This window comes from Ovis canadensis, chromosome 23 (genome assembly GCF_042477335.2).
Source record: "Ovis canadensis isolate MfBH-ARS-UI-01 breed Bighorn chromosome 23, ARS-UI_OviCan_v2, whole genome shotgun sequence".
In the NCBI taxonomy this organism is placed as follows: domain Eukaryota; kingdom Metazoa; phylum Chordata; class Mammalia; order Artiodactyla; family Bovidae; genus Ovis; species Ovis canadensis.
In genome coordinates this window covers 57,170,902-57,183,548 of record NC_091267.1, presented here as the reverse complement: position 1 = coordinate 57,183,548, position 12,647 = coordinate 57,170,902, and the positions used below count along the sequence as shown (strand labels likewise).

Genomic DNA, 12,647 nt, shown 5'->3' with positions numbered 1-12,647 from the left:
TTGCATTTTAAACAATTTATTGCATAAAATAGTGTATTATCTGAGTATATTTCATGCTACAGTGAAAAAAAAAAATCAATTACTGCAGAAACTGCCCTGCTGGAGGACTAGGGCAGCACTGTGTGATGTGTGAATGCAGGCGTGAAACACACAGCCTGAGGCTGGAGGGACTCGACCCACCAGGGATGCGGGCGTTTCCTCTGCTCCATCCAGTCTGCAGGTGCCCTGGTGATGCATGCCCTGTGATGACTCTCTTCACAAGTGTAAGTTAGCAGTATGTTAGGCTACCTCCCCAAACACCCTTTCCTGCACAATTATGGGGGGAACATTATTATGGGGCCTAATAATGATGCACAGGTGAGAAAACAACATACAGGACTTCACATAAAGCTTCCTCATGTTAAACAGTGAAGATAGTGCAATTTTTAAAAACACAGCATCACAACACAGATTTAACTCCTTGCATTCATCTGACTTCACTTTATACCTTGGCACACAAAGCAGAAACTTAAAATCATATTTGTAAAACAGAAGTTCCACAGTTCGGGGGGAAAGCAAACTAGCGAGTCTTCCCCATAACGTATAACATTTTCCTCTGTATTCGGTTAATTGTAAAACAGGCATTCTGGCCTCTGCTTTCACATTAAAGTCAAACGCCTCATGGGTTTTATTTCATGGTGTCTTCAAAGCACCCTTTTGTGTTCTCATGCCCACACTTCGCCAAAACCAGCCCTGTCCCGTCTCTGCCACAGATGCATACTGTTGTGGCCAGACTGGAGGTTTACACTATTCCCTTCTGCGTGTGGCTCCCCTGAAAAGAATTGTTCTGTTTTACTGAATTCTGCTGTGCTGCGACTCCATTTCTTTTCTCACATCAGGTGTGCTCGCAGGTCAGGTGCACTCCCTGGGCTTCCTGTCCGTGCCCTGGACGGGCAGCTCCGTGCTCCGGGGCCTTCCCGCTGGAGCAGCAGTCTGCTCCCCCTGTGTGCGCCGCTGTGCTGGGGGTGGGAGGGAGTGGCGCCTGGGTAGTGGCCCATCGCCTCACTGTAGGCCGGGGGCGGCCCCGCCATCCTCCCAGTACTACTGCAGGTGCTGGCACTGATGCCTGAATTGCTGCTGGGTGGGCACGGGCCCCCACTGTACACGGATACGCCTATCAAGTCGCTGTCAAAAACAGTTCGGTTGGGCGGTGCCCGCACTGACTCTCGGTTGAGTTCCATCTGCTGTTCAGGGTCCCGGAGCTGCAGGGTGCAGGGCCCCTGGTAAGGAGGTGGCTCCTCCCCATCCGACAAGGAGATGGTGGGGGGAAGGTCAATCTCATGCTGCACGTAGGGGTAGGTGGGCTGGAAGCGGCTGAACCGATCCCTCTGGAGAAAAGGTGGGGCAGTCACCCCATCCCTGGACCGCAGGGCATACATGGTCTGCAGGGAAGAGAGGAAGGGCTGCGAGATGTTCTCAGCACAGTGATGACCACGGACGTGACGGCCGCAGGGAAATTAACGCCTGGTCTGTTCTCACCCGTCTGAAAACTTCCCCCACCAAAAAAACAAGTAAAGACTATTCCAGAAAAAAAGGTTTTCTCATTCCTAATGACTTACATCACTCACCTTGCCAAACCCAGGATGGTTCAGCAACGGATAATTGCAGTTACCTGAAAATGTAGGTTTAATGGAGTTATTGTATGTGCTATGTGTACATTTCCCACTGGGTTAGGAAGAATGCAGGAGCCCCCACCCCCAGGCCAGCCCCCCAACATGACCTGCTCCAGGTCCCACTCTTTTTTATAGGAAGTAAGGACAGCCCCCCTGCTTTCTCAAGCCCCTTCCAGCTCCTAGACCTGTGATTCAGAGGAGTGGGGAAGGGGATAGAATTTCCTTTGTAATTGAAAGTTGCAAATTCACAGGCCTGTACTTGGAGCAGATACAAGCCTGGGACAACTTATGACTTATTTATAGGAACCTGCTGCCCTATCAGTTACTTTAAAATATGAAACAAGTGACTTTTTCTTTCTGGCTTCTAAACTTATCCAGTTATTTTGGATAAAATTTCCTGTAATTTTTAGCAACCAACATGAAAAATGTTTTATATTCCAAAGTAAAGATGATTATAGATTTTCCCCCCAAAAGAATCCAGACATTTTATTTAACATAACTTATTCACCATTCAACTTTCTTCTAGAGGAAAGACATACATATATAAAGATATATATTCATTAACTTCTCTCATACCATATTTTTAACTTAAAGGCAAAAAACTTATTTTCCCAATTGTATGTGCGTGCATGCTCAGTCGTGTCCAACTCTTTGCAACCCCATGGACTGTGGTCCACCAGGATCCTCTGTCCACGGAATTTTTCAGGGAGGAATACTGGAGTGGGTTGGCACTTCCTACTCGAGGGGATCTCCCCCACCCAGGGTGCGAACCTGTATTGGCAGGCAGATTCTTTACCACTGCACCACCTAGAAAGCCCCTTCCCTATCATACTAAGTCTTTATTGAATCTATTACAACACTTTCATGTTTTGGTTATATTGGCCTTCAGGCATGTGGGATCCTAGCTCCCTGGCCGGGGATTGAACCCCTTGCATTGGAAGGTGAAGTCTTAATACCACTGGACCACCAGGGAAGTTCCTCCCCAACCTCCTAAACCAGGTTATTGGCATACGTCTTAGTCTTTGTGCCGACACAACCCTTCCACCAATCTTGTTCATCTCCTGCCACCCACATCTCACCAGTGTTCAATCCCTTACCTCTGAGGTAGGCCGAGGTTCAGAGCCGTCTGAAGGCCACAGGCACCCTTCCTGAGTGGGGAGCAGGGAGTGGACATCACAGGAAAATAATTAGTTTCATGCAGCAGCACCCAAAGCCAAGGCATCACACACACACTCCACTGAACACAGGCTGTTTAACACCCAGGACCACAAAGCCCCAGCCCTTAATCTGCACCTCGAGGAAAGCTGTGGCCACAAGTACAACAGATCTCCCCACAGTAGCATTGAGAAAGGTCTGGGGTCTCTCAATCTACACGTGTGTGTGTGCAACTCTGGTACCAAGCCTTCCGAGCTGGGGCTGCCCTGCGTTAACAGCAGCAGAAGGAAAGCACTGCCTGTCCATAGCAGTGGGCTTTCAAACTGAAAACTGAGTTTCCCAAACCTAAGAGCCCCCTGGGCATCTTCCAATGAACTGATTCTTCAGTACAAACATTCACAAGGTACATGGAACCTGAGATTGAGTTGTAGTATCTTTTTTCACAAATGTTTGGCCAGACTGACAAGCAAACAATAGGCATGACTAAGGATCACTTGTAAGACCATGAACCTGTCAACAGAGTATTTCCATGTGGTATCCCTTCTGAACTCATTGTTGGCTACAGCAGGGTCTGCTGGGCTGTTGTGATTGGTAAGAACTGCATCAGAGCGAGGGCAGTGCCCACATTTTTGGATTCCAAAAGAATACGCACACATGATCTGCCATCATAGCCTCCTGTGACCTGAAAGTGACCACAGGCAGACCTAGGAGGTGAAGGTGACCTTCAGAGGCAAAGGTGACCTTCCCTGCTCCCTGCAGGCCAGTGTCCAGCACAGCCCCCCTCACTGCAAGCAGGTGGCATCCTTAGGTCTGACTATACAACCATGTAATGGCGACAGGCCACAGAGTGACTAACCAGGTGTCCAAGCCCCGGTGTTGAGAACAGCACAGAACACCCTCCACTGTTTCCAGGACTCAGAATTCTACTTTTGGTGACAACAGCTATAGATTAAAGCACAGGGAACAGCCTGATGGCCAGAATTCACAGCGCCAGATGAAGCAGGTGAGGAAGGACCCAGGAGAAGGGTGGCGCATTTTCTGAAAACGGCAGTAACCATTCTCAATGGTTTTATTTCCCTAGAAATTAGCAACACTGAAAAAATCCCTGAAAAAGATTGACACCAAGCCCTGCACACACTCAGTCCTGTATTTCACCAAATCCGCATCAACCTGTCTGTTTCTAAATCCATGTGCTTCCCAGCCCCGCTTTTCACAGTCCCTCCTGCCAACCCCACCCCTCCAGACCTCCCCTCCCGCTGCCTCTCTGGCCACTCAGCCTGTTCCCCCCGGGACACATCTGCATCACCACCGCCACAGCAACTGCAGCAGATGCCCCGGGGAGCCAGGTCCTCTGACCATGGCGGAGTAAGCTGAGAAATAAGTTAGCAGTTTATAGAATTCATAGCAACAGGAATGAAATCAAGCCAGCATCACTACCCAGGCCCATATGCACTGCATCTCTCCTAGCTGTGTGCTTGTGAGAACTATTCACTCAAGCTGTGTCCACAGAGCACCTCTTGGTGGCCTAAAGATGCCCCCATGGGTGCCGCGGGGAGCAGGGCCACCAGAACCCAGGCCCACAATGGCCTTGGGCCACCACGAGGGGCTCCAGGGAATCTGCATGCTGTGGAGAAGGAACAGGACAGCTCTGGATCTCAGAGGGGGAAGATGTGTGTTTTCAGATTCCTTTACCCTCGAGGAATCCGCTTTGTATTTTACTCCTCCAGCCACATTGGCAGGAAACTTTCCCTTAAGTTGAACCTGACACTAAAACATCTGTATTAAAGATTAAAAAATCACGTGCTCTTCCAAGTGATTGTCTTTACCATCCGAATGATCCAGATATGCCGGCTGCAGACCTAGAACACAATGACTGCGTTTTTTCCTTTTCAATCTGGCACTTTTTTTGGGCTGGATGGTGAGTAGAAAATCAAAATTGTCTTTTTTAAAGTTGTGGTAAGTTATATGTAACATTTACTATTTTAATTATTTGAAAGCATATGGTTCTGTGGCATTAAGTCCATCCACTTGCCATGTACTGATCGCTGCATCCATCTCCAGAATTTGTCTGAGACACCACACCTACTAAACACCAACTCTGTATTCCTTCCACCCAAGGCCCGGGTGACCAGCACTCTACCCTCTGTCTCTATGAATCTGACTGTTCTAAGGACCTCATCCAAGTGGAATTATACAATACTGTCCTTATTTCACTGAGCGTAATGACTTTATGGCTTATCCATGGTGCAGCCAGTGTCAGCATTTCCTTCCTTTTTAAGGATGAGTAATAATCCATTGCAGGGACATACTGTATTTTGTTATTCATAGGTATCTTGGTTGTGTCCACCTTTTGGCCATCGTGAATAATGCTACTGTAAACGGGGGTGTACAAATCTCTCTCTGAATCTCTGCTTTTAATGGAGAACTTTTGGGTCATGTGGTAACTCCATGTTTAATGTGGAGGGTCAGGGGGAACCACTACTGTTTCCCAGAGTGGTGGCACCATTTCACATTCTCACCAACGAGCACAGGGTTCCAATTTCTTGCCAATCCTGATCTTCTAGTTTCTTGATAATCAGTCCAAGTGGGTGTGATGTGGCATCTCACCCTGGTTTTAGCCTGTGTATGGTTAGTATGTTAAGTCGGGGTTCTCCAGAGAAACAGGAGACAGACTGATTATAGGCATCAACCATGTGCCCACGGAGGCAGAGAGGTCCCACATTTGCAATGTGTAAGATGGACAACCAGGAAAGCCAGTGGTATAATTCAGTCCAAATAACGAAGAACTGAGAACCGGGACGGGGGGGCGGGGGGGCACTGGTATATGTTGTGGATTTCTAAGGCCCCAAAACCAGGAGCTCTGATGTCCAAGGGCAGGAGAAAATCAACATCCCAGCTGAGAACTGGGGGGCCACTGGTATATGTCTTGGATTTCCAAGGTCCCCAAACTAGGAGCTGTGATGTCCAAGGGCAGGAGAAAATCAACACCCCAGCTCAAGAAGAGAGAGGAAGAAAGAACTTGCCCATCCTCCACCTTCTTGTTTTACCCAGGCCCTCAGGGATTGGATGATGCTCACCCACACTGGTGAGGGCAGATTTTCTTCACTCCGTCCACTGAGTCGAATGGTTACCTCTTCTGGAATAACTCTGACAGACACACCCAACAGTAATGCTTTAGCCAGGCATTGCTTAGCTCAATCAGGCTGACACACAAAATTAACCATCACAATTAGTGATCCTGAGCTCTTCTCATGTGCTTGTTGGCTATCTGTATTATCTTCCTTGGAGAAGTATCTACTCAGGTTCTTTGCCTATTTTAAATCTGCCTAAATTAAAATTACATTGACTTACTTTGTTGTTTGTTATAAAAGTTCTTTATACTTTTTGAATATCAATATGTGATTTGTAAATATTTTCTCCCATTCTGTGAGTTGCCTTTCAATCTCGATAGTGTCCTGTGATAAGGTTAAGATTTTAATTTTTGAAGTCCAATTTACCAATTTTTTTTCTTTGGTTGCCTGTGCTTTTGGTGTCAGAGTCAAGATACCATTGCCAAACCCAATGTCATGAAGCTTTTTCCCTATTGTTTTAAGAGTTTAATAGCTTTAACTTGTACATTTAGGTTTCGATACATTTTGAATTAACTTTTTGTATATGCTAGCAGATAAGGGTTCAATGTTATTATTTTGCAATGAACACCCAGTCTATCCAACACCACTTTTTTTAAGAGTCTCCTTTCTCCTTGAATGGCCTTTGGAACCCTTGTTAGAAATCACCTGACCATACATGGTAGTTGATTCGCTAAGTCATGTCTGACAAATCTGCAACCCCACGGACTGCAGCCCCACCAGGATCCTCTGTCCATGGAATTTTCCAGGCAAGAGTACTGGAGTGGGTTGCAATTTCCTTCTCCAGGGGATCTTTCGGACCGAGGAATCAAACCCAGGTCTCCTGCATTGCAGGCAGGATTCCTGCATTACCAGCAGATTCTTTTACTGAGTGAGTTACAAGGGAAGTCCCTCTGACCATACATGGGGGAGTTTATTTCCAGGCTCTCTATTCTATCCTGTTGGTCTAAATGTTTGTCTTTATTGCATTCTGGTAATTTTTGAAATTAAGAAGTATGTAATTTCCAACTTCATTATTCTTTTTCAACATTATTTTGGCTATGGGCGGGTTGGAGTCCCATGAATTTCAGGATGGGCTTTTCTATTTCTGCAGAAAAACATCAGGGAGCATACTGGCTCTGTGGATTGCTCTCGGTAGTTCCGACATCTTAACAGTATCAAGTCTTTCGGTCCATGAACCCAAGATACCTTTCCATTTACTTGAGAATAATTTCTTTCAGCAACACTACAAACCCTTCATATTCATGGTTATGTTTATTCCTAAGTATTTTATTCTGTTTGATGTTATCGTAAACTGAACTGTTTTCTTATTTCTTTTTGGATTGTTTGTTGTTAGTATAAACAAACACAACTGATTTGGAGGGGGGGGGCTGATTTTGTGTCCTGCAACTTTGCTGAACTTATTAGTTCTAGTGGAGTTTTTGTTTATTAGTTAATTGGAATGCTTAGGGTTTTCTTACATATCATGTCATCTACAAAGAGAGGTAAGTTTACTTTTTCCTTTCTTACTGAGATACATGTCTTCTCTTGCCTTGCTGCTCCAGCTAAAACTTAAATACTATGTTGGATAGAAGTGGTGAAAGAACACATGTGTCCTTTCCTTGTTCCAGATCTGACAGGGGAGCCACCAGTCACTCACTGTTGTGTATCATGTTCACTGCGGGCTTTTCATAGATTACTTCATTATGCTGAGGTAGTTTCCTCGTATCTTAGTTTGTTGAATGTTTTTATTATGAAAGGGTGCTGAATTATGTTCGATACTTTTTTTGTATCAATGAGACGATCATGCAGTTTTTTTTCCTTTCACTCTGTTAATGAGGTGAATTACATAAATTGATTTCATAATGTGGAACCCTCCATGCATTCCAGAAATAAACCCCACTTGGTCATGGTGATATAATTCTTTTATTATGATGTTGAATTCTCATTTGTTAGTGCTGCTGAGGATTCTTACATCAATGTTTATTTGGGATGTTGGTCACTGGCTTCTTTTCCTGTTGTGTCTTTGTCTGGTTTTGGTACTGGGGCAATGCTAGCCTATAAAATGAGTTTGAAAGGGTTCCATCCTTTTCAGTTTTGGGGGAGGAGTCTGAGGACTGGTGTCAATTCTTTGAATGTTTTGTAGAAGTTAAGCCATTTAGCCTAGGAAATTTCTTTGTTGGAAGATCTTTGATTATTGATTCAATCTCCTTACTAGTTATAGATCAATTCGTATTTTCTCTTTCTTCAGGACTCAGTCTTAGGAGGGGGTTTCTAGGAATCTGTCCATTTCATCTGGGTTATTACTTTTATTCAATATGTTGATATACAAGTGCTCAGAGTACTAATACTCTTTTTTTTTTGTCTGTATCTCTTAGATTTTTTCCCACCCAAAGGATGCCATCCTTATAGCACTGAAAGAGAGTCACCTGTGACCATGACTCACTGGCTGGTGCTGTGAGCTGCAGCTGAAGCCCACTTGCTGCCATAGGGCCATGGGCACTGTGACCACATGAGACCACCCCATGCCCCCAACGTTCTTGGTGTAGCTCTCAGCTAAACTCTCCTTTCAATACACAGAGGACCACAGGGATCATCAGATTTGGGCACTGGAAACACCCAGCACAGTGTTTTCCATACTGTGAGTTGCAGCCTCTTGAAGAGCTAAGTGGTATGTTTAAGTGGTATCAATTTAAGTGGTATGTCTTTCCTACACATTTGGTTAAAGTGGTCAGACAATCTGAAGGTCTCTGATCTGAGCCAATTCTCACTCATTTTGGATGGGAGGAAACTGAGGCTTGAGGAGGGCACATGACTCGCTGGAGGTGACACAGCCAGTCTGTATAAAGCAAGATCACTGCTCGATATTTCAGTTTCTACCCAAGCGTTCCTCACAGCAAATGAATATTATCATATGGCCTCAAATATTTGAAATTTTATTTTACTCCCTGTTCCAGGATGAAAAGCACAGCTAAAACTGATGTTTGGGTATTTAGCAACACCTTTGCCATCTGATAAAGAAGGCTGAGTGCCAAAGAACTGATGCTTTTGAACTGTGGTGCTGGAGAGAAGACTCTTGAGAGTCCCTTGGACAGCAAGGAGATCAAACCAGTCAAATGTAAAGGAAATCAACCGTGAATATTATATTGGAAGGACTGATGCTGAAGCTGAAGCTCCAATACTTTGGCCACCTGATGCAAAGGGCTGACTCACTGAAAAAGACCCTGATGCTGGGAAAGACTGAGGGCAGGAGAAGGATGATAGAGGATAAGATGGTTGGATGGCATCACTGACTCAATGGACATGAGTTTGAGCAAACTCAGGGAGATACTGATGAACAGAGAAGCATGGTGTGCCATTCATGGGGTCTCAAAGAGTCAGATACAATTTAGTGACCAAACAACAACAAAAGTCCATTTTCTCTTGTTTCTTCCCTATTCCCAGACAGATTCCTCAGTCGTACTGACTTTTCCACCCAGGCGACACTAACAGCTTAAGTGCTGGTGACTGTCCTCTCCAGCACTTCCCCTTACCCACCTTGGGCATCCATCATCAGACTTCTCAAGACTACTTCCCTTCCAACTTGATTCAATGTAGACCAGATCCCCTAAGGGAAAGACAAACCATGAAGCAAGTTCTCCTGGGAGGAAAACAAAGGGACTCCTTTATTGTCCAGAACAATCAACAGCTAGAGAAAGCCTACAGGCCCAGAACCAAACCCAAGAGGAGGACTGTGATGCCTTCTGGACTGAAGGCAGGGCCAGTGAGCAGTCAGGTTTCCAGAGGAAGCAGCCTGGGAACCTGAGAGCTCAGGGCCAAACACTGTGAGCCTCCTTTCAGGCCACATGCCTTCCCACAGTGGAGCTGGTAGGGGAGGAACAGAGCCATCCTAGCCACCTCCCTTAGATGCCCAGGTCAGCCTCCCCAACAGGGACCACTCAGAATCAAGATAATTCAGAGAACACGTTTCTTCTCCAGAACAAACCACATCAATTTTTAAGGACTAAGTAAAAGCACACTTTACTAGCAGATGAGCAGAAGTAACACATGATCATAGCCTTATCACAGGAGCCTTACCAACAGGGACCAGGCTTCTGTCAACCACCCCCTCCTGGGTTCTTCCTGGCCTTTCTCTGCAGCATTAGCTTGTAGCCTGAACAACATCAGGCTTACTAATGGCTTGACTTTGTACCAAAATCGTATCAGTAACTTGATCAACTGCATCTTGAGATTTAACTCTATATGGATTTTGGCTGATACCAAAAATCAAATCCATCCTCAGAAAACAAATAAGAAAATTCCAAACTCACATAAACCAGGCTCTTTAGGGATTCCCTGATGGAGCAGTGGATAATAATCTGCCTGCCAAAGCAGGGGACATGGGTTCAATCCCCGGTCCAAGAAAATTCCACATGCCATGAAGCAACTAAGCCCATGCGCCACAACTACTCAGCCCCTCTAGAGCCCACAAGCTGCAACTACTGAAGCTGGAGCAACTAAAGCCAGTGCTTCACAACAGGAGAAGCCACTGCAATGAGAAACCCACACACCACAACTAGAGAAAGCCCACTGCACGGCAACGAAGATCCAGTGTCACAGCCAAAAATAATTAAATTTAAAAAAAAAAATGGTTCTAAATACTAAGAGCAGACTCCCTCAGAAAGAACACATAGCTTTTTATCACAAACCCACTTAACTGCTGCTACCACTATTGAAGCATTTCCTTTTCTCGTAACTTAACTGCAGCCAATTGACTGATAGCTCTTTTTCATTTTCATCCAGAAATGGCTGCTTCCACCAAATTTAGCACTGGTCCCTCCTACTGCCCTGGCCCCCTGGAACGGCATTTCAGGGACACTGTGGTGATGCAGGCTCACTAGCCTTCCCAAAACAGCCTCCATCTGTCCTTCTCTTGGCAACGAAGTGTGTCATTCCACAGGCTTTGGAGGCAGCAAGGGGCCACATGAGGAAAGGGCTATGACTGCACAAAGCAAACCCTCCCAAACTGAGCAAGCTGGGCCCAAAGGGGCCACTGACCCAACCCACCTTTTCCCAGAGGGCTCTCTGTGAGAACCCGGGCTGTGACAGCTACCGAGGCCCCAGCTTGCCTTTCCCTTCTAGATAAAGGGAAAGCCCATTAGTGCAGAAAGGGAGTCGTTTCCTCAACCACATCAGAACATCTACAATTTCAGCCTCTCCTCAAAAACAAAAGCCGACTATTGGGCTTCATTGTTCCACCTTGACTATCAACTCTTCCCCCAAGAAATATGTAAAAATAACATTAACCAATAGTGTTAAACCAAACTTTCCAGAAGCTGATAAATTAGATGCCCAGCCTTTCTCACACCACTTTAAAATAAACACACTGTTTACTAACATGGTTGTGGAGACCTCACACGGTTCCAGAACAAATAGGCCAAAAGGCCCACAGAAGTGCGAGAGTCCCAGCAACAACACTGGCTCAGAGCCCTGGATGCTCACGCACAGGAAGGCCGGCAGGGGGCGCACCACACCTACCAGCTGCCAACAGCAGGCACGGTGGCTTCTGGGGTGCAGACAGCAGATACCGCGCCTCGAAACCCTGGCCACCTCCAAAGAAGCACAAACCTCACGCGGCCACAGGCAGCCCGGTCCCTCTAGGCCCCTTGTGGGGAGGCTGGCTGCATGTTGGGGCACCCAAAAGGGCACCCTGAAGCTGCCTCACCCCACACCCTCCTACAGGTTTCAGCCTCCTGCTGTGCACCCCTCCCCACACACAAATGGCCTCTGGAGACCCCCGGCCTCCCCCAAGACAGAAAATACCACCAAAAATAGCCACAGCACTGCTGATGGGGGGAGGCTGGGGTTTGCTGAGACGTTTCTTCGACTGGTGGGTACCAGGCCCACATCCACTCAATGACCCGGGGAACGAAGGCAGGCAGAGCCCACACCAAGACCCTCTGATGAGGCAGGTTGCCTGTGGACACTCCTAGCTTGGGGAACTGCAGGCAAAGGCTCTCGTCACTGCTATCGTCCCTGAGGCAGCCACAAGACCCACGTGTGTAGCAGCATCAGTGTGACTACCGAAGGGCCCCTAGGGAGGATGGGGCGGGGTGGAGGGGGTGCGCTCAGGCTCAGAGCATCACTACAGCAGCATCCCCGCACTGCGACAGCCACAGATGGTCCCCGGTGGGACCCTGACTGTGAGCAGGTCACACTGTTCTCTTAGAGCCATGTGAAGGGAGGCGGCACCTCTCAGGAGCCCTAACAGAAGAGGCGGTAATTAGGGGGAAGAAATATCGCCAGATGGGGGACATGTTCGTGGGCAGTGACCCCGAGCACTCCAGGATCCCATCTGTGTCCGTGTCCCGACTAGACATGAAACAGAGCTCTGGCCTGGGCTGAATGGTTTCTGGTCACTGTGTAAACATGCATCATGAGTTAGTGAAACCTCTGGGAGCGGTATTCACACCTCCCTGGTTTTATCAGAAGAAAAATCCAAGCCCTGGGACGCACCTGCCCGGCACGGGGACGCGGGGAGGAAACGTGGCAGGAAGGGGATGTGGAGGGCGAGGGAAAGCCGGGAGAGGCCTCCCTCAGGGCTGACCTGCAGGCCCCTGTCCCTGTGGGTCTGGAGGCACCTACACTGTTCCTGTGGGTCTGGGGGCAGCAACCAGCAGTCCCACTCTTTCCCAGACTCTGGCTGCCAGGGACACAGGACACTGGAGAAACCTCAGCTCCACTCACGGGGACA

The 12,647-nt window shown here is 47.2% G+C and overlaps 1 protein-coding gene across 1 annotated transcript in view; it reads right to left on the bottom strand.

Moving 5' to 3' along the window:
• LDLRAD4 (low density lipoprotein receptor class A domain containing 4) overlaps nucleotides 1-12,647 on the bottom strand; it is a 155,677-nt gene continuing 143,030 nt past the window's right edge. Inside the window, 3 exon segments of the mRNA XM_069569049.1 lie at nucleotides 1-950; nucleotides 953-1,421; nucleotides 2,750-2,800. Coding sequence (XP_069425150.1) covers nucleotides 892-950; nucleotides 953-1,421; nucleotides 2,750-2,800 — 579 coding nt within the window. The 3' untranslated portion in view covers nucleotides 1-891.